Source organism: Moschus berezovskii, chromosome 1, assembly GCF_049115385.1.
Source record: "Moschus berezovskii isolate FMDL1 chromosome 1, NW_MosBer_1.0, whole genome shotgun sequence".
In the NCBI taxonomy this organism is placed as follows: Eukaryota; Metazoa; Chordata; class Mammalia; order Artiodactyla; family Moschidae; genus Moschus; species Moschus berezovskii.
Window position 1 is genome coordinate 87,479,849 of NC_142460.1, and position 19,237 is coordinate 87,499,085.

At 36.9% G+C, this 19,237-nt stretch overlaps 1 protein-coding gene across 2 annotated transcripts in view; it reads right to left on the reverse strand.

Moving 5' to 3' along the window:
• Positions 1-19,237, reverse strand: part of POLQ (DNA polymerase theta) — a 112,571-nt gene that overhangs the window by 27,330 nt on the left and 66,004 nt on the right. The window contains exons 18-23 of one of the 2 annotated variants that reach the window (XM_055436418.2): positions 16,591-16,787; positions 13,395-13,635; positions 7,160-7,353; positions 5,108-5,245; positions 3,647-3,821; positions 575-701 (exon numbers count right to left, since the gene is read on the reverse strand). In XM_055436418.2, the coding sequence (XP_055292393.2) occupies positions 575-701; positions 3,647-3,821; positions 5,108-5,245; positions 7,160-7,353; positions 13,395-13,635; positions 16,591-16,787 (1,072 nt within the window). Of the gene's footprint in view, positions 1-574; positions 702-3,646; positions 3,822-5,107; positions 5,246-7,159; positions 7,354-13,394; positions 13,636-16,590; positions 16,788-19,237 lie in introns of those variants that run through there. The other variant, XM_088837393.1, reaches the window with a different exon arrangement.

The window sequence follows — 19,237 nt, forward strand, 5'->3', positions numbered from 1 at the left end:
TTTCAGTAAGTCAATATTTCCATCTAAGAAATATAAAAGCCTTATTTGAAACCCACTTTAAAGCTTAATAAAGATACTAGACCTTGTTCAGCAAACATTCAATTGAACAGGATGTAAGGTATTTCTGTAATAACCTTTCCCACAAACTGCTTCACTCAACTCAATAAATCTCATTGACCGTACCTAATATAAATGATCTGTGCTTTTCCTTCCTTTTGTGGACATATGGAGATGTCAGGAAGGGAGATATTTCAGACATTGCTAAACTTGTCCCTTTAATATCTAACAAAGAAGCATACAGTGCTGGTTGATATAATTAGGATTATAATTAGGGACGCAGGATTTCAGCTTCTTACTGCCAACTAGTTTCTTCATAGACAGACTCAAGATTTGAAATGGGTAGTGCTCGAAATAGAAATGTGTATGCCTAGAATGGAAAATTAAACTAATTTCATTATTTTACGCAATAGGCTGTTTTTGAGCCATTCATATTCCCAAAAGTATATTAAAACAAATAAATACATTTGAGTCATTCATATTCCCAAAAGACAAATGAAGACAAATAATCGTCTACCTGCCCGTAGGAAGTAGGCCTTTGCCTAGAGCTTGGGAAGGTGGGCTTTCCTCTACTACTGTTGGCATTTTTATCTCAAAATCTCTTGGTACGTTCTGAATATTTGGCTCTATAAAGGTTATTCGTCCTAAAATTAAGCAGAATGAAGACATAAAATTAGAGGGGTAAGGGAGGAGGGGAAATCTGACATTTATTTTAACATAAATACTATTTCTGAATTATCCTAAAATGCATGCTCTATTATTTTTAAACTAAAGAACAACCTCGTTGTAAGTGAATATATGAATCAGCTATAATACAGTGTTTTATATTAACTTCTACAGAAACAATCCCATGATAAGAAGTAATATGATAAATCATACTATTTCCACACTAAAACATGTACCAGAAGTCAGCCCTATAAAACACTAGCAGTTAACTAATGAGTAAAAGACAAAACAAATGGATCTTAGGAGAAATGACTGTGGAAGACTTTAAAAGCCAGGAATGCACAAGACACAGAAAGATCTGAAGCAGAAGAGCAACTGAGTCCTGAACAGGGACAACGGGGGCCACAGGAGTTAACCAATGCAGGAGATGGTGTAGCAGTGAAGGATGGTGAGTACAGCATTACTTTATAGATACCACCCGGCCAGTTTTCCTCCTCCTCCTCCTCCTCATCACTTATCACAAGAACCAATGGTAGATAGCAATGACATGGCTAGAAACCAGAATCAGGTGGCTAAGAAATTTTCTAGGAAACAGAAACCAATTTGATACTTGTGGCTTTATTTTCCCCTAAATATTTTATTTATCTATTTATTGGATGAATTTTCCAAAAACACAAGTGTTGTTGAAAAAGTTTGGGTAACTGTTACCACAGTTTTTATAATACACATACAGTGAGATAAAAATTCTGTTTTATGATACTCTTCATTGTAACAGGCTCTCTACCACCTTCTGTATATAATTCCATCTTCTTTTGATGAATCAGACATTTTAAGTATCTCAGATACAGTTTCACTGAATAAACTCTTAATATTATGCCCTTGTTATTTAATTTTAGCAAAAATTAATGCTCCATTAACGGTAGATATTAACATACTTACTAGCATTAAATGGCCTATTCAATTTTACAAAGCTAACAAGTAGCACAGAAAAGAATCCAAGTCTCTTTCTGCCTTCTTTTCTATGATAATACTTAATATTCAGACCTAGTGTTTGAATTAATGAGGTAGCACTGGTGGACAAATAAAATGGCAAAAATAAATTACAAAACATGAACAGTTTCACGGAGATGAATTCTATAACGATAGACTTTATTAACATAAGCTTCTGTTTCTAAAATATTCTTTAAGTGCAAGCATAGTATAATGAAAACCAATCAGAAAAACAATAAGGAATTGATGATTTTCTGCTTTATAAGCAAAAAACAAATTTGCTTTGAAAACTCTAGGTTGACTTTGTTTCTTTACCAACAAGGATTTATTTTACAGAAGTTCACAGCATTAGCATATGTTTCAAAATGAAATTTAAAACAGGGCAAGAAATAGGCAGAAGCACCAAGAAGTTAGCTAAATACGGAAGAAGAGAAAGAGAAATTGTTTGGAACAGAGACTAAGCAAGCAAAGAGAAAAGCAGTTCCTGACGGTGCCCTCAGTCTCAATAATAGCAGCAACTGATGATGGACCCTGCACTATTCTAAACACTTTACATATATTGCCCTCTTTGATCCTCAGGATCACCCAGTGAGGTAGGACTCTCATTATTTTGTTTCATACATGAGGAAACTTAGGCACTGAGAGGTTAAGTACCTTAACTAAAGATTCAAAGCACCAAAATTCAAACCTTGTGAAAATGTGGTATCAAAGCCCACATTCCATACCACCAAACTAAAATGCCTCCTCCACGAAGGAGATAATGCTGCCCTTTCTTTTACTGCACATTGCATTTTGGCAAATATGTAGAGTTGTACATTACATAGAAAAAGAATGCTTTTTCCTTCATGAGATTCTGTTGCTGCTGCTAAGTCGCTTCAGTCGTATCCGACTCTGTGCGACCCCATAGACAGAGGCCGACCAGGCTCCGCCATCCCTGGGATTCTCCAGGCAAGAACACTGGAGTGGGTTGCCATTTCCTTCTCCATTCATGAGATTACATGTATACTTATCCCAAGAGAGACACACAACAGACTCTACCGTTTTCTTCTCGTGATTGAGTAAAATAAGACACTCCTTATTATACAGATGCCACACAGCCCTACTTAGATTCAACCTGGAGAGATTCTGAGGCGATTTAGGAGAGGGCTGGGACTAAAGTCAGATAAGATCATCAATTCAAATAAAGATTTAATTCCTGGGTATGCTGCTGCTGCTACTTCACTTCAGTCATGTCCGACTCTGTGCAACCCCACAGACGGCAGCCCACCAGGCTCCCCAGTCCCAGGGATTCTCCAGGCAAGAACACTGGAGTAGGTTGCCATTTCCTCCTCCAATGCATGAAAAGTAAAAAGTGAAAGTGAAGTGGCTCAGTCGTGTCCAACTCTTCGTGACCCCATGGACTGCAGCCTACCAGGCTCCTCCATCCATGGGATTTTCCAGGCAAGAGTACTGGAGTGGGGTGCCATTGCCTTCTCCAACTCTCATCCAATCTCAGACATCCAAGTTATTCTATAGAGTACTTGAAAAAAGGAACTATATCTTTAGACTAAATTTCACCTCTTTATCTAGGTAATATCCATCCATGCTTTGGATGCAGTACACAAGTGGTAAAGGACCTGCCTGCCAATGCAGGAGACATAAGACATGGGTGCAAACCCTGGGTTGGGAAGAGCCCCTGGAGGAGGAAATGGCAACCCACTCCAGCGTTCTTGCCTGGAAAATCTGATGGACAGAGGAGCCTGGCAGGCCGCAGACCATAGAATTACAAGGAGTCGGACATGACTAAAGCGACTTAGCACTCACATGTCTTTCATAAATGTTTATAAACCTTCACCAAATCCAATGACGAACACTTGAATTCCTTGGTCATCATAAGCAAATATTACATACGAATATATTTTGGATATTATCCACATTTAAGATTTCTCATTACCTGTAGCAGTGTGTGATTGTGATACAGGATAGATTCTTTCCATTCCAAGAAAAGGATTCAGACGTTTTTCCCGCTGCAGGGGAAAGACCACTTTGGTAATAGCATTAGTGATTCTTCTCCACTCTAAGATCAAGCCTGGTAAAGGATGTAATGCCCTTAATTTATTTAAAACATCCTGCCAAAAAAATTATAATCAAGTAAAATTAGACCCTTGTCCAAATTCCATAGCAAACTAGAATCTATTTTAAGCAAAAATTACAGTCTCAAAATTAAATTTGGTAACTCCTATATCTAACTTAACTATTATAAAATTACTATTTTCTTTAGAAATCACCATAATGATAAATCCACAATAACTATAGATTATTAAATTTAAATATGTTAATGTTGAGTAGTATCAATTTAGATCTTAGCAAAGTAGCTGCTTCCTACCCCCTACCCAAGTGTTTGCCTCATCTCTTTTCTTTACATTTTTCTTCTCCATTGCTCATGTGATTTTAAGTTTCCCAGTTGCTTTTTTTTTCCTTTTTGTCGTAATACTTTCATGGATTTTGTATCAAGGAAATCTATTTTTAAAACTTTGAATTTTTATGCTACAGAATTTCAATGAACCATTAAGGATAAAAACTTGTGAAATAAAAGGGTAATGCAATCCAATAAGTTTTGCTACAGAATGAAGTTGTAGAAACTTCCCCAGGGGAGGCAAGTCATAGTTAATAATATTACGGTCAAAATTCTACAGAATGTGACTTCTCTAGCAGTCCAATAGTCAAGACTCCACACTTCCAATGCAGAGGTCACAGGTTCAATCCCTGGTTTCTAAGGAACTAAGACCCCATGAGATATGCAAGGTTGGGGGAGGAATCTATATAGGATGGCCACTTGGACTGGTCTCTCCATGTGGCTGTACTTTCAATCCTTATTTTCCATTGATAATTCATTCAGTAAAAATGTAAAATTAAGCCTTTTCTCTCTTTTGGCCTATGCATACAGTTTCCGTGAGTTGTCAATTTTACTTTGAAATTAACAGATTAGATTCTCAAAATAAATTCATGGAAAACTATTTCACTCTGAAATTAAAGAAACAAAATTTTTATTAACTTTTTCTTTATAAATTCTTCCATACCTTTGTTCATGTTCATTTAACTACAAAAACTATACTCTGCAGTCTGAGAGTACAGCATGTCCGTCCAAGAGTAGTGCATATCAGTAATTAAATAATGTCTATATAGATCTAAATTTACAAACTTTTATATACTCTTTTAAGGATAGGAAGGCAATACTGTTAAGTCAGATTATGATCCAGATTCTCCACAGTGTTTGTGGGCAGCTAAACCAGAAATCAATTTGTTTCTGTCTAGATAAATTCAAATGGTGGACTATGTTGGATTTTGATTGCATCAGCAATATTTCAAGACACCAAATGCTAACAGATTAGCATGTGACTGCCCCAAAGAGCACCTTACTAGTGCTGAACTGTTTTCCCAGCCTTAGCTTCCGTCCATTGTCATTTCCTCTTCTGGTAGAACCCAAAGTTTTCTTGAAGCCTTGGTTTTTTCCCTCTCCATTTGGTGGCAACTTTAGTTCCAAAAATAAAACCTGCAAGAAATTTATGCCCCTTTAATAAAATCACAAGTATTATCATTCAGAAAACATTTTAAAAAGCATTCAAGAAAAGAACCCATATAGTTCAACATGAGTTGAAAGAATTTTTTTGGACAACTTGGAATTAACACATTTAATAAGTAATGGCAATAAAAATCTTAGGTAGACTGTCCATATCCTAATTTAGTCAGTATCAGGTTAATTCTAACACCAGGTTCTTCTTAACAGTCAAAACACAAGAACATATATTTTGTGCTGAACAACTAACAAATAAACTATCAGCAGTGAGACTTCAGTTGCTCCAAGGATTGTAAGCTCACCCAAATATTTCTTGATATGGTAAGCAATGTGGCTGATTGATCATTTAAGCCCCATAGAGGATAGACATGGGAGCCTTTGTGGCTATTGTGTGATCACAAAAATCAGAGAACACTGAAGTTGGAAGGGATCCAAAAAGCCATCTAATTCCACCACCACAAAGCAACATCCTGAGAATCCCTGAACAAAAAGCCAGGAGAGGGTCTAATGTAGCAATAACAAAAGCTAGAAAGTGGCTAGTAAGCACCTACTAAAGAAAGAAGGCTTACACGGAACAGAGATCTAAGCTCTAGAGCAGAGGAAGTTCCCTAAAACATGGATACCTAAAATTCACTAGTTCATACTAGAGGGGTTCAACTTAGGCAATTCAGAACACTATCGACTCTCTCAACTCATACATTTATATACTTTCATTAAGATATGTCAGATAGCATCACCAACTCAATGAACACAAATTTGAGCAAACTCTAGGAGATAGTAGAAGACAGAGAAGGCTGGTGTGCTACAGTCCATGAGGTCACAGAGTCAGACATGACTTAGCAACTGAACAAGATTAGCTAGTTTCGCATTTTTTAAAAACACAGAACTCTGTGGCTTAAAGGGGGAGTCATTTTTATGTCCTTTATATATTTATTGAATATTTACTTTCAGACAGGTATTGTTCTAAGTATTTTACACTTATTTTTTATTTCTCACAACTCCATGAGGTATTTCTACTATGAAGTATTTTACTGAGATGTAAAGGTTTGATAAAGTGGCCCAAAGTCAAGGAGTTAAGGAATAAATAGAAGAGTCTCTAAAATATTTACCAACATGCTATAAAACTGAATCACATCTAGAAAACAACAAAACTTCAAAGCTATCAAGTATAAGCATCCATCTATCAGTAACTTCCAAAACAACTCAACCATCCTTTAAAGAGTATGGGGAAAGAACACAATACAAACTACTGGGGGAGAAAAGGGCAAACTACGTAAAAATTTACATAAGGCGATAAAAATATTGTAGCTTAAAAAAGCAGAGAGTCCCCAAATCACTTTTTCACTAACGTCTAAGAAAAGTGTCTAATTTTGCAGTGAGGAAGGAGTGAGAGTTCATGAAATGACTAACTTCATGGAGAAACATCTACACTGTTATACAACTACTATTACAGGTCTCATCTGCACAACAAATATTTACTGAGTGCTTCTTCTGTACCAGGCAAATCTCCTCGTGAAACACACACTCTAGGATACTTCCTTCACTACCTGCTGCTGCTGCTGCTAATCGCTTCAGTAGTGTCCGACTCTGTGCGATCCCATAGATGGCAGCCCACCAGGTTCTGCCGTCCCTGGGATTCTCCAGGCAAGAACACTGGAGTGGGTTGCCATTTCCTTCTCCAATGCATGAAAGTGAAAAGTGGAAGTGGAGTCGCTACCTATTCATAAATAAAAACATACAAAGGAGATATTGGAATACATCTCCAAAGTATTCTGATTAACCGTTTTATTTTATTGATCTTTGGTGTTTAGTGGTTACGAAATATATACACACAAACCATTTTTTTGCTCTGAAAATGACTTTCTAAATTCTCCATTCCCATTATACAACCTCAGCAATGTCATCTGAACTGGTGAAAGAAAAACTATGGCCAACTAGTTGATAGGCCTGCATCTCAATTGCATCCAATTTGGCTTGCATTATGTGTTTCTGACTTTCACATTCTGCAGTACTAAAGCCGATTCCATTTAGTTCGAGCAAGGTTAGGCAGTACTGGGAGGGCATTTCCACTTTACAGAAAACATCTGGAAGAAAAAAAAAGAAAGCAAAGAACATTAATTCACATTACCTATATACATAGCATTTTTCTGGGAAAATCAGAGATGCTACTAAGCTATCCTTCAAGATCCAGTCTCCTGAGCCACATTCTCAAACCGTCAGTGAAAGGTATTAAAGTACTTTCCACTTGTCCATTTAAGCTTTGGACTACTATCTGTGTCTATTCAGAGAGTAAAACAGGCAACCTTATGAACAGTCTGAATTGTAAGTGACTTCATTTTTCCCAAGATGATGCTTCTGTTTCTATTCTTAGTAAAAAACAAGGTAGCCAATTTTATTTGCTAAGCTGACTATAAAAGGTTAATTCCCCAAAATAATTTCCAGTACTCCTGGTCCCATGGTATGCAGACTTGCACAAAGCTAAATACAAAGGTTTTATATTTTCCAGTGTTCTAAGAGGAAAGGATAAGTAAGATTCCTGAAATAAGAAATCAGAGTATTTTTCCATCTGCTGACATTTCTCAACAGAATAGTCATTCTAAGTCAGTTTCCCTAGTACGTTCATTAGCATATTAGTCTCAAAAATACTCTAAGAAAGGTTAGGATTGAGAGACACTGTATACTATGAATTTCAGCATCTATATACTACTCTTAGATGTTCATGAAGGCTGTTAATATATCAAAGGCTCTGAGTAGAACTGAACAAAGACAACTATTTTAATGTTTCTTTTAATCAAAAGACTGAAATCATTTGACTATAAAGCACTTTATCTGTTTAATAGTTATTAACATCGTGAAAAGTGAGTGTTCATAGAACACTCTATGGGAAATGTTATCCTAAATTTATTAAGAAAAAAATCCACAGCAAAGATTTCTACTTCCAGTGTTACGGGTCACTAGTACTCTGTGTAACCCTGGCCTGTCTTCCCCAGTTTCACATACACACATTCTTTAAGGAACTCCTGGTCTCAATCAGTAGGAGAAACCCCAAATGATACCTGTAGCCACCACCAAAAGCAAACAAACAAGTGAGAGCTACTAGCCTCCGATGGTCAGGAGAAGATACGGTCAGTCAGAGCCCGGCTTCACAGGCCTGAAGTCAGAGCAGAAGTTCACAGGATATGCAACTAGAGAAACAAAGAACTAGGGTCAGAGAAAGAAGAGTCAAGAGTGATAGGAAGCCAGCCTGGATTCACAGACACTAGGAAGAAATAGGGCTGCAATGTGAATGAAGTCTTACCCCAAAAAGGTTGAGGGGATAATATGTCTTTGGAGTAGCAAGAGAAGAAGTTGTTTCTTGTTCTGAACCAAAATTCCCAAGAAAAGCTAATGCAGGCCTTAAATGCAGTGTAGTTTAGTAACAAGCTGAAGTCAGAGCAAAGTCTTTCCAGAGGAAGGCATCCCCCACCCAGCAAACCCTGGAGCACTGCACTGATTCCCTAAGACTTGCAGTTATAGAATCATTAGACTCAGAACAGAGCACAGCTATGAATAAACTATATATAAAATCAGAGGTTTGACAAAAAACAACAAAATTCTGTAAAGCAATTATCTTTCAATTAAAAATTAAATAAATTATAAAAACTATATACAAAATCAAACAAGATGAATACAAACAAAACAGCAGGAAAATGTGATATGTCAATAATCACAATGAACAGAAACACATCAATAATTATAAATTGCCAAATTTGTGGAAAAAAACTGATAGTTTGAAAAAGAAATAAGCTATACTTTGTTTACTAGACACATCGAAAGCATAAGGATCTAGAAGATTTAAAGGGACAGAAAAAAGATGTATGAGGTAAGCAACTAATCAAAAGAAAGTTGATGCTGCCATAGTCATTCCAAAAAAACAGATGATAAAGAATAAAAATCCTATTAGTGGTAGAGCTAGTCAAACATAATGACAGATTTAATGTATCAGGAAAATACACCAATTTAAACCTGTACGCTGCTGCTGCTCAGAGAAGGCAATGGCACCCCACTCCAGTACTCTTGCCTGGAAAATCCCATGGATGGAGGAGCCTGGTAGGCTGCTAAGAGTCCATGGGGCCGCTAAGAGTCGAACACGACTGAACGACTTCACTTTCACTTTTCACTTTCATGCATTGGAGAAGGAAATGGCAACCCATTCCAGTGTTCTTGCCTGGAGAATCCCAGGGACGGGGGAGCCTGGTGGGCTGCCGTCTATGGGGTCACACAGAGTCGGACATGACTGAAGTGACTTAGCAGCAGCAGCAGCATAAAAGTCTGCATCCAGAATTAGTATACCTATATTCTTATGTTCACACTGAACATTTACACAATAATTCAGGTTTTAGGTTACAAAACAATTCTCAAAGAACTTCAAAGAATCGGTATCATACAAACATATTCTCAACAACACAATAGAGACTGAATGTAATAATAAAAGTATATGTTTTCAACTATTTGAGAATTAAAAATAATCTTATAATTTATCCACCTAAAAAAGTCACACCAGAAAACTTTAAATATTTAGGATAAAACAACGAAAACATTACATGTCAAAACTTGTAAGATATAATGAAAGTAGAACTTTGAGGAAATTATAGCCTTAAATACTTAAATTAGAAAAGAAAAATATGATTTGAAAAGGAGCATAATATCAAACTTAAGATTTTAGAAAAAGGACTGCAAATAAAGTCAGGGGAACTAGAAGAAAAGAGATTATATAAAAGTTCACAGAAATCAATGAAACAGAAAACAAAAACAACAGGAAAGATCAAAGGTAAAAATTGGTTTTTTGAAAACACTGAAAAATTGGATAAACTTCTAGTGCGATTAAACAATAATATTACGAAAGAAAAAGACATAACAAACCAGAGATATAAAAAAGAAATCAGCAATACCTTTAGATAAATTCTTTAAAAATATATAGGCTACTAAAACAAAATCAAAAAGATATAATTGAATAATCTAACAGTTATTAAAGAAGTCAAAGTAGTAGTTAAAAATACTTCCACAAACAAAGTTTATAGGCAAATTCTAGCAAACTTTCAAAGAATACATCATCCCTATGACACATAAACTCCTCCAGAATAAAAAGAAGCTATATTCATCAACTCATTCCATGAAAATGGAATAAGTCTTACCAAAAACAAAGCACAAGAAAGAAAAATTACAATCATTTTACAACCAATGAATTTGCAAAGTAGAGACAATGTAATCAGCAAGATTTCTTTCACATTGCTGTTGAAAGGACAAATTTTGTACAACCATTCTGAAAAACAGCTTACCATAATCTTGAAAAGTTGAATACTCCCATTTCCAAGATGGAGCAATTCTACAACCAAAAGAAATTCTTACCCAGTGTAGCAGGAGACATGTAAATTTACAAGAATATTTATATAGAACTATTTAGTATAGCAGAACAAAACATAAAAGAAAACTAGAGACAATCTAAGCATTCATCAATAGGAAAATGGACAAATATATTTTAGTGTGCATGCATGTGCGCGCACGCGCACACACACACACACTGTGATATATTACACAGCAGTGAAAATAAGTAAACTATAGATACTTGCAATAATATGCATGACTCTTCCTAACATGATGCTGAGCAAGTGAAACAAGACATAGTGTGACAGATATTTTATAAAGTTCAAAAACAAGCAAAACCAAATAATACATTGCTTGGACTTATACATATTAAGAATATAAGGGAATGATTAACATAAAACTTACAATGGATAAGGAAAGAGGAGTACTCAGGTAGGCAAATGTCTAAGTTGTTAATGTGAGTTAACAGTTACTCATTATATTATTAAAATAACAGTGAATAAAAAGAGGACCTAAATGGACCAATGATGAAGAGTTAATGAAAAATAAGATTATGATTAATATAAATCTGTGTGGCATACCTAAAAAAATCATCTCCTCTATGTTCAAACTACTTTAAAAAGGAAATAACTGATCAATATGAAGAGAACAGGATACTTTGTTCTGGGGTCAAATTAAGCAGACACATTGTCATTAGTATTTATTCATACTCAAACAAAAATCAGCTCTCTACTGGGAGAAAGTCAGCTAGAACACACCTCCCCAACAGGCAAGATGATGAGACGAGAAAAAGATGAAGATTCTGGAGGCCTACTAAAACTAACAGGTGTATCCTGAAATAATAATTTCCAAATAAAATGTGATGGATGTCCACATTCTCTCCCAAAACTTCCCTTATTTCAATGTACTTCAAGTCTATGTATTCTCTGAATAAGAAATATTTAACACTGTACAAGAATGTATTTAACACCTCCAGGTCACCCACTTCTGAAAATTTGCAGGGAAAAAAAGCTTTGAAGGCACATAGAAAACATACTGTGAAAGCTAAAAATTATAAATCTAGAGGGTTTCTTACACTTTTCTGAAAAGGAATATCAGTCTTTTTTTTTTTTTACAGATGAAAAATTATCTTTTAGGTAACGGAACAGTCCCCTCCCAATTAGACTGAAAAACTTACAAATCTGGTAATGGGCAATAAATGTCCAAAAAATTACAGACTAATTCATATCACCATCATCAAATGTCAGCATCTAGCAATTATACAGACTACCCAGGATGCCTATCCTAGAGGCAGACTAGTCAAACTAAGAGGAAATTAGCTATGTTCATTGAGCATTATTGTCCATGAATGTAGAAGTAGTCCTGAGGAAGGTGTGCTGTTTACTCCAACTTCTTTATCTGCCTACTCTGGCTTAGAAAGGCTAAGTTTGAAATACTCCAATGCCTGTTGAAGAGCTGCTAACTAACATCACTTAATCAAGTCTCCTGGAAGCAAATAAGTCAGTCTGTCCTTTTGTGTTATTTTATCCCAGTAATATCAGGGAGAACTTTATAGCCAGCACAGAGGGTTTGTGCTAGAAGTAATAATAATCATCAACTAATACAATCCTGAACATTCACTGGAAGGACTGAGGCTGAAGCTGAAGCTCCAATACTTTGATGACTGATGTGAAGAATCAACTCATTGGAAATGATCCTGATGCTGGGAAAGACTGAGGGCAGGAGAAGGGAATGACCTTGAAGAGGATAAGATGGTTGGACAGCATCACCACTCAATCTGAGCAAACTCCAGGAGATGGTGAAGGACAGAGAAGCCTGGTGCACAGGAGTCCACGGGGTCACAAACAGTCGGACATGACTTAGTAACGGAAGAACAACAGCAACAAGTGCCCTAATGTGTGACAAGTACTAAGCTCCCTGTCTCATTTAGCACTTTCAAAATAAGAACCAGACTTAGAGAGTTAAAGTAGCTTTCCCAAGGTCCCTCATAAATAAATAATGCCGTTTCAAGTCCTACTCTTCATGAATTCATCAGTCTCCTGTTTGTAATGTTAATTAATCAGCCAATCCATGGTTTATATCTCCTCACAATGAAGCCAACCTTGTTTCACTTCATCATTTTCACCATAAGTGTATATTATGCTCTCTGAAGTCAAGGGAGACAATCTGGGCCAGCAGCCTGCACAATGAATCCACACTATTTCTCATAAGGGAAAAAAAGATTCACATGAATATGCTTTGCTGAAAAAAATAAAATAAAAATAAAATAAAATGAAAATAGTTCATTGTTTTAAATCCAAAACAGATACATTCTAAGTGTATTTCTAAAACCATTCGATAACATTCAAATATAAAATTATGAATAAATGAATAAAATGCTCTAACTTACTTCATTATAGTACAGCCAGAGGTCAGTAAACTATGGCCAATCTGGGGCCAGATGTCTGTTTTTGTAAATAAAGATTTATTGGAACACTCATTTTCACAGTGTCTATAGCTGCTTTCATGCTATGATGGCAGAGTTGAATATTCATGACTGAGATCATCTAGCCTACTAAACCAAAACTAGTCACTATCTGGACTTTTACAGAAAAAATTATGTTGACTCCTGCACTAGACAATCAAAAGAAAGGGTTTGCATAAAAAGTATAACTTATATTTTTTTAAAAAGTGTAATTTATCCATCTGTGACAGAGTGGCTAAATACAGAACCATCCCCAGTCTTACAACATCATAAAAATGCCAGGAACTGTTTCTTTACCTTGAAGGTTTTCCTTCTTCAACAAAGAATTAAGTTGATTCATACAGTTGAAGATGAGAATGGACTCTACAGATGCTCTGTATCGTCCAGAATGCTCAGTGCTGACATTCAGCCCTAGGCTTTGAATTCCTTGGCCAGTCTCTATCTCTTCCAGGAGTGGAAGCTCATGAGGAAGAAAACGGGAAACTATGCTGTGAAGAGTCGGCTCCTTGGAATCTGGATCTAGTAACCAGCATGCCACCTGAATGGGATAACAATCAGAATATTTTCTTGATTTTTCAAAGACATTTCTGTATCTTTAAATTAAAAGGGGGAAAAAAAGCTCATTTTTAATCTCATTCATTTTTACTTAATACACTTAATACTTATTCAGTGGTCTTCCCAGGAGAGAAGGAAAGGACAACTGCACCAGGATAAGGAAAGGATAATTGGTATAAAAAATAACCTTTTTTTTAACCAATAAGAGCAGTGACCGTCAAAGAAGAAAAGGTTATACTTTTCCATTACTGCAATGTGCCTGCTGATTTACTTCAGAAGTCAACTTGAAAATCAAATGCCTTTGAGCTAACAAAAATCATATTTCTGAAAATGCAGCTGGGTTTCTTTTCCATTGAGGCTGACTCTGGCTTACCTACTATTATAATAAAGATGGGCCAATATAGTTTTATTTAATTTTCAACATGGGAAAAAGTGAGACATAAACATTTAACCATTACAAGTTCACATACAGTATTTTAGAGTGCATAAGACTTTCTCTTAAAGATGAGGACCCGTCACCATGACCATCCAACCTGTGATTTGACTGCTATTCTTAGCTTCCCTATGAGACTAAAAGACCTGCATTTTCTAATACTAGATTCAAGCAGTTTGAAATTGGATTTAGAATAAGGAATCTAAACCTTGTTCATAATTTCAAGCATTACTAAATGACTTGGTTACTTCCATTATAGGCTAAGAATTCAGTTTTACAAGGGGGCACAATCTTGTATATTATAATAAGAAATATAAATTAGGTCTTCCCAACAGAGATAAGGCAGGCTTCCCAGATGGCTCAGTATGTAAAGAATATGTCTGAGATGCAGCAGATGCGGGTTCAATTCCAGGGTCAGGAAGACCCCTTGGAGGAGGAAATGGGAACCCACTCCAGAATTCTTACCTGAAAACTCCCATGGACAGAGGAGTCTGGTGGACTACAGTCCAAAGGATCACAAAGAGTTGGACACAATGAGCTCTCGCAAGAGAGATACAGGTTATCTTTAGTTATGCTAATATAGTGTCTTGGAGTACCCCTAAGTCACCTAAGAACACAGGCTAGTTGCCAGGGGTAATCAATCCTGTGACAGGAGGGCTGGAACTTTCAGTTCCACCTCCCCGAATTCCTGGTTAGAGGAAGAGGCTAAACAGTAACTGATCACCAATGGCCAATGATTTGATCAGTTGTACCTATATAATGAAGCCTCCACAGGAACCCAAAAGGAAGGGTTCAAAGAGCTTCTGGGGTGGTAATCACATGAAGGCTCGGGGAGAGTGGCAAGCCCAGAAAGGACAGAAGCTCCACACCTCTTCTTACAAACCTCGCTCTATACATCTCTTCATCTGCCTGCTGATCTATGTCCTTTAATATCCTTTGTAATAAGTCAGTAAATGAGTAAACCAGTTTCCTAAGTTCTGTTAGCTCCTCTAACAAATTAACCAAACTCAAGCAGGGGGTTATGGGAATCTAATTTATTTACAGTTGGTTGACCAGAAGCACAGTTAATAAGCTGGGCTTGCAACTAGTGCCTGAAGTTGGGGGCTTGTGGGACTGAGTCCTTAGCCTATGGGACCTGATGCTATTTCCAGATAGAAAGTGACAGAATTGAGCTGAACTGTTGGACATCCAGCTGGTAGCCAGAGAACTGTTAGTGGTACAGCAAACTAGTGATCAGAACCCTTTTAGAGGTACTGATTAAGATAGTCTGATGTAAAAGTTGGCAAATGTTTCTTATAAAAGTGAAATTTTATAAATTAACAGTTTCTCTTACATCAAAAATGCTATGATTAGTAAAACCAAGTATGGACTATTTCAAATGGTTTACACCAAAGTTGCTATATAAATCTGGGAAGCTACTGTAGCTTTAAGAAGCTCATACTACCCATATTCTCATTTTGGACTCTGAAACATCAAAATTAAATGATAACCTTTTATATCCAGTAAAAAGTCAGTTTAGAAACTATATGAAATGTATCACATAAACAAAGGCTGGTTTGAAATATAGGAAAAGACAGTGTCATTAGTTTACCTGATAATGCCTTCAAAGTGAAGTGAAAGTCGCTCAGTTGTGTCTAACTCTTTGCGACTATATAGTCCATGGAATTCTCCTGGCCAGAATACTGGAGTGGGTAACCATTCCCTTCTCCAAGGGATCTTCCCAACCCAGGGATCAAAGCCAGGTCTCCTGCGCTGCAGGCAGATTCTTTACCAGCAGAGACACCAGGGAAGCCCAAAAATACTGGAGAGGGTAGCCTATCCCTTCTCCAGTGGATCTTTCCCACACAGGAATCAAACTGGGGTCTCCTGCAATGCAGGCGGAATCTTTACCAGCTGAGCTACCAGGGAAGCCCCAGTGCCCTCAAAAATCTCTGCCAAAAAAGCTAAAGAAGCGGTACAAGGGTACTCCTTCCTTAATAATTCAGTCATCTTTATAAACAGTGTATCAGTTTGCTATTATATGGAAAAGTTCTTATGGGTTAATAAGGCCATTTATCCCTATGCTAAATGACCTCTAACTACTATCCTTTGTGATCTCCTATATCTATATACGCTTTTACTATTTTCTGCCTCTATCCTCATGGATATTTGAAATATCCTACTATCATGTATCTAAATCTGACAGTTCTCCTTTCATTTCTAACTTACTATGAGACAGAAAATGTAGAACATATAACCAAAATGAAAACTTTTTAAGTCTCTGAAAAAGGTATGAACTTTAGTGCTTAGAATTTATAACATCTCTGGTTTTATCTACATAAAGGCATCTGGTGTTAATAATAATCTGTTCTGGATGAATGAGATTACTGGACAAAGGAGTGACTACCCTAAACTACTTAAGCAGTAGTGTTGAAGCTAAATAAACACCAAGTCATTTAAGAATTAACCCTAAACATTAAAATACTTGTTGAAGTATACAAAAATTATTTAAATAAGACAAGAAACCTTAGGATCTTCATAACTTTGTTCCAGGGAGATGCCACAAGACAGAAGAAGAATTTTATAACTCTGGATGAAGTCATAGATGATAATAGAACGTTCTTTATCAGATTCCTTGTGAAAGCAAGATTGAAGGTGCCACAATCTATCCTTCACAGTCAGGCTTGGATCCAGAGAAGGTGGGATCAAACTGGCACTAATTTCTTCAAAAAAAAAAGAAAAAAAATTTTAAGGCAAAAAGTACACACATTCATTTGAAGTAGCAATCTTCAGTGCTAAGACTGATAAAGACTCAAAAGTCTCAGAGTTTAGTTTGGCATGACCTTATTATTCAGGTCATGTTGGCTATACAGATGCAGTATTTTGTAATCTAAAAATTAAGGTTTGGGCTAGATGATTTATAATGCTCTAATTCAGTTCAGTTCAGTTCAGTCACTTAGTCATCTCTTTCTCCTTGCGACCCCATGAACTGCAGTACAATAAGGCCTCCCTGTCCCTCACCAACGCCTGGAGCCTACACAAACTCATGTCCATTGAGTCGGTGATGCCATCCAACCATCTCATCCTCTGTCATCCCCTTCTCCTCCTGCCCTCAATCTGTCCCAGCATCAGGGTCTTTTCAAATGAGTCAGCTCTTCACATTAGGTGGCGAAAGTACTGGAGTTTCAGCTTCAACATCAGTCCTCCCAATGAACACCCAGGACTGATCTCCTTTAGGATGGACTGGCTGGATCTCCTTGCAGTCCAAGGGACTCTCAAGAGTCTTCTCCAGCACCACAGTTCAAAAGCATCAATTCTTCTGCGCTCAGCTTTCTTCACAGTCCAACTCTCACATCCATACATGACTACTGAAAAAATCATAGCTTTGACCAGACGGACCTTTGTTGGCAAAGCAATGTCTCTGCTTTTTAATATGCTACCTAGGTTGGTCATAACTTTCCTCCAAGGAGTAAGCATCTTTTAATTTCATGGCTGCAGTCACCATCTGCAGTGATTTTGGAGCCCCCAAAAATAAAGTCAGCCACTGTTTCCCCATCTATTTGCCATGAAGTGATGGGACTGGATGCCATGATCTTAGTTTTCTGAATGTTGAGCTTCAAGCCAACTTCTTCACTCTCCTCTTTCACTTTCATCAAGAGGCTCTTTAGTTCTTCTTCACTTTCTGCCATAAGGATGGTGCTATCTGCATATCTGAGGTTATTGATATTTCTCCCGGCAATCTTGATTCTAGCTTGTGCTTTATCCAGCCCAGCATTTCTCATGATGTACTCTGCATATAAGTTAAATAAGCAGGGTGAATATACCGCGTTGCATGCAAGCATGCTAAGTTGCTTGCGACACTATGCGACCCTATGGACAGCAGCCCACCAGGCTCCTCTGTCCACAGGATTCTCTAGGCAAGAATACTGGAGTGGGTTGCCATTTCCTTCTCCATATACAGTTTTGTTGTACTCCTTTTCCTATTTGGAACCAGTCTGTTGTTCCATGTCCAGTTCTGTTGCTTTCTGACCTGCATACAGGTTTCTCAAGAGGCAGGTCAGGTGGTCTGGTATTCCCATCTCTTTCAGAATTTTCCACAGTTGATTGTGATCCACATAGTCAAAGGCCTTGACATTGTCAATAAAGCAGAAATAGATGTTTTTCTGGAACTCTCTTGCTTTTTCCATGATCCAGCAGATGTTGGCAATTTGATCTCTGGTTCCTCTGCCTTTTCTAAAACCAGCTTGAACATCTGGAAGTTCATGGTTCACGTACTGTTGAAGCCTGGGGAGAATTTTGAGCATTACTTTGCTAGCGTGTGAAATGAGTGCAATTGTGCGGTAGTTTGAGCATTCTTTGGCATTTCCTTTCTTTGGGATTGGAATGAAAACTGACCTTTTCCAGTCCCGTGGCCACTGATGAGTCTTCCAAATTTGCTGACATATTAAGTGCAGCACTTTCACAGTGTCATCTTTTAGGATTTGAAATAGCTCAACAGGAATGAGCTCTAATTAGGTGGGAGAAAATTCTAAACATTAAGATTCTAAAAATAAATCTACATTTCTCAGAATGTAAAATTAAAGACAAAAAAAGTTATTTGGAATAAAGTTTTTAAAAAGGAACTCATTTTACAGGGAAGTTTAGTATGAATGTATAAAACTACATCTAAAATAAGATGTTTTCCTACAAAACAACTGAAAATATTTCATGGTTACTCAGGCATAGACATTACACAGCATCTTTTAAAATGTTTCCTTATTAATTCTGTTACTAAAACCTAATAATCAACTAGGTATCCAATCACCATAATCAGGTCACAAATTATTTCTAGATCATATCCTTTTAACTCTAAGACTTTTCCAAAGGCTCTGTGATTCAACTACTGTAGATGTCTAGCTCTTCACTGCCTCTAAATGAGTTCCAGATATACCAAATCGGAGGGAAGAAGCCTGTAAAGAAACTGCTTTGATCCAGTCTTCAGAAACAAATTTTCTAGGTGGCCAGCAAGCCCTTAAGGCTCCACTACCCCCAGAAAGAAAACATAGTATTAATAGCTCCATGTGACAAGCAGAAGGGAGAAAGGGGGGTTGGGGAGTGCTTCTTAAAACATTATTCCAGATAATATGTGAAATAATGTACACAATAGCCAGGATTTTTTAAAAAATGAAAAGGA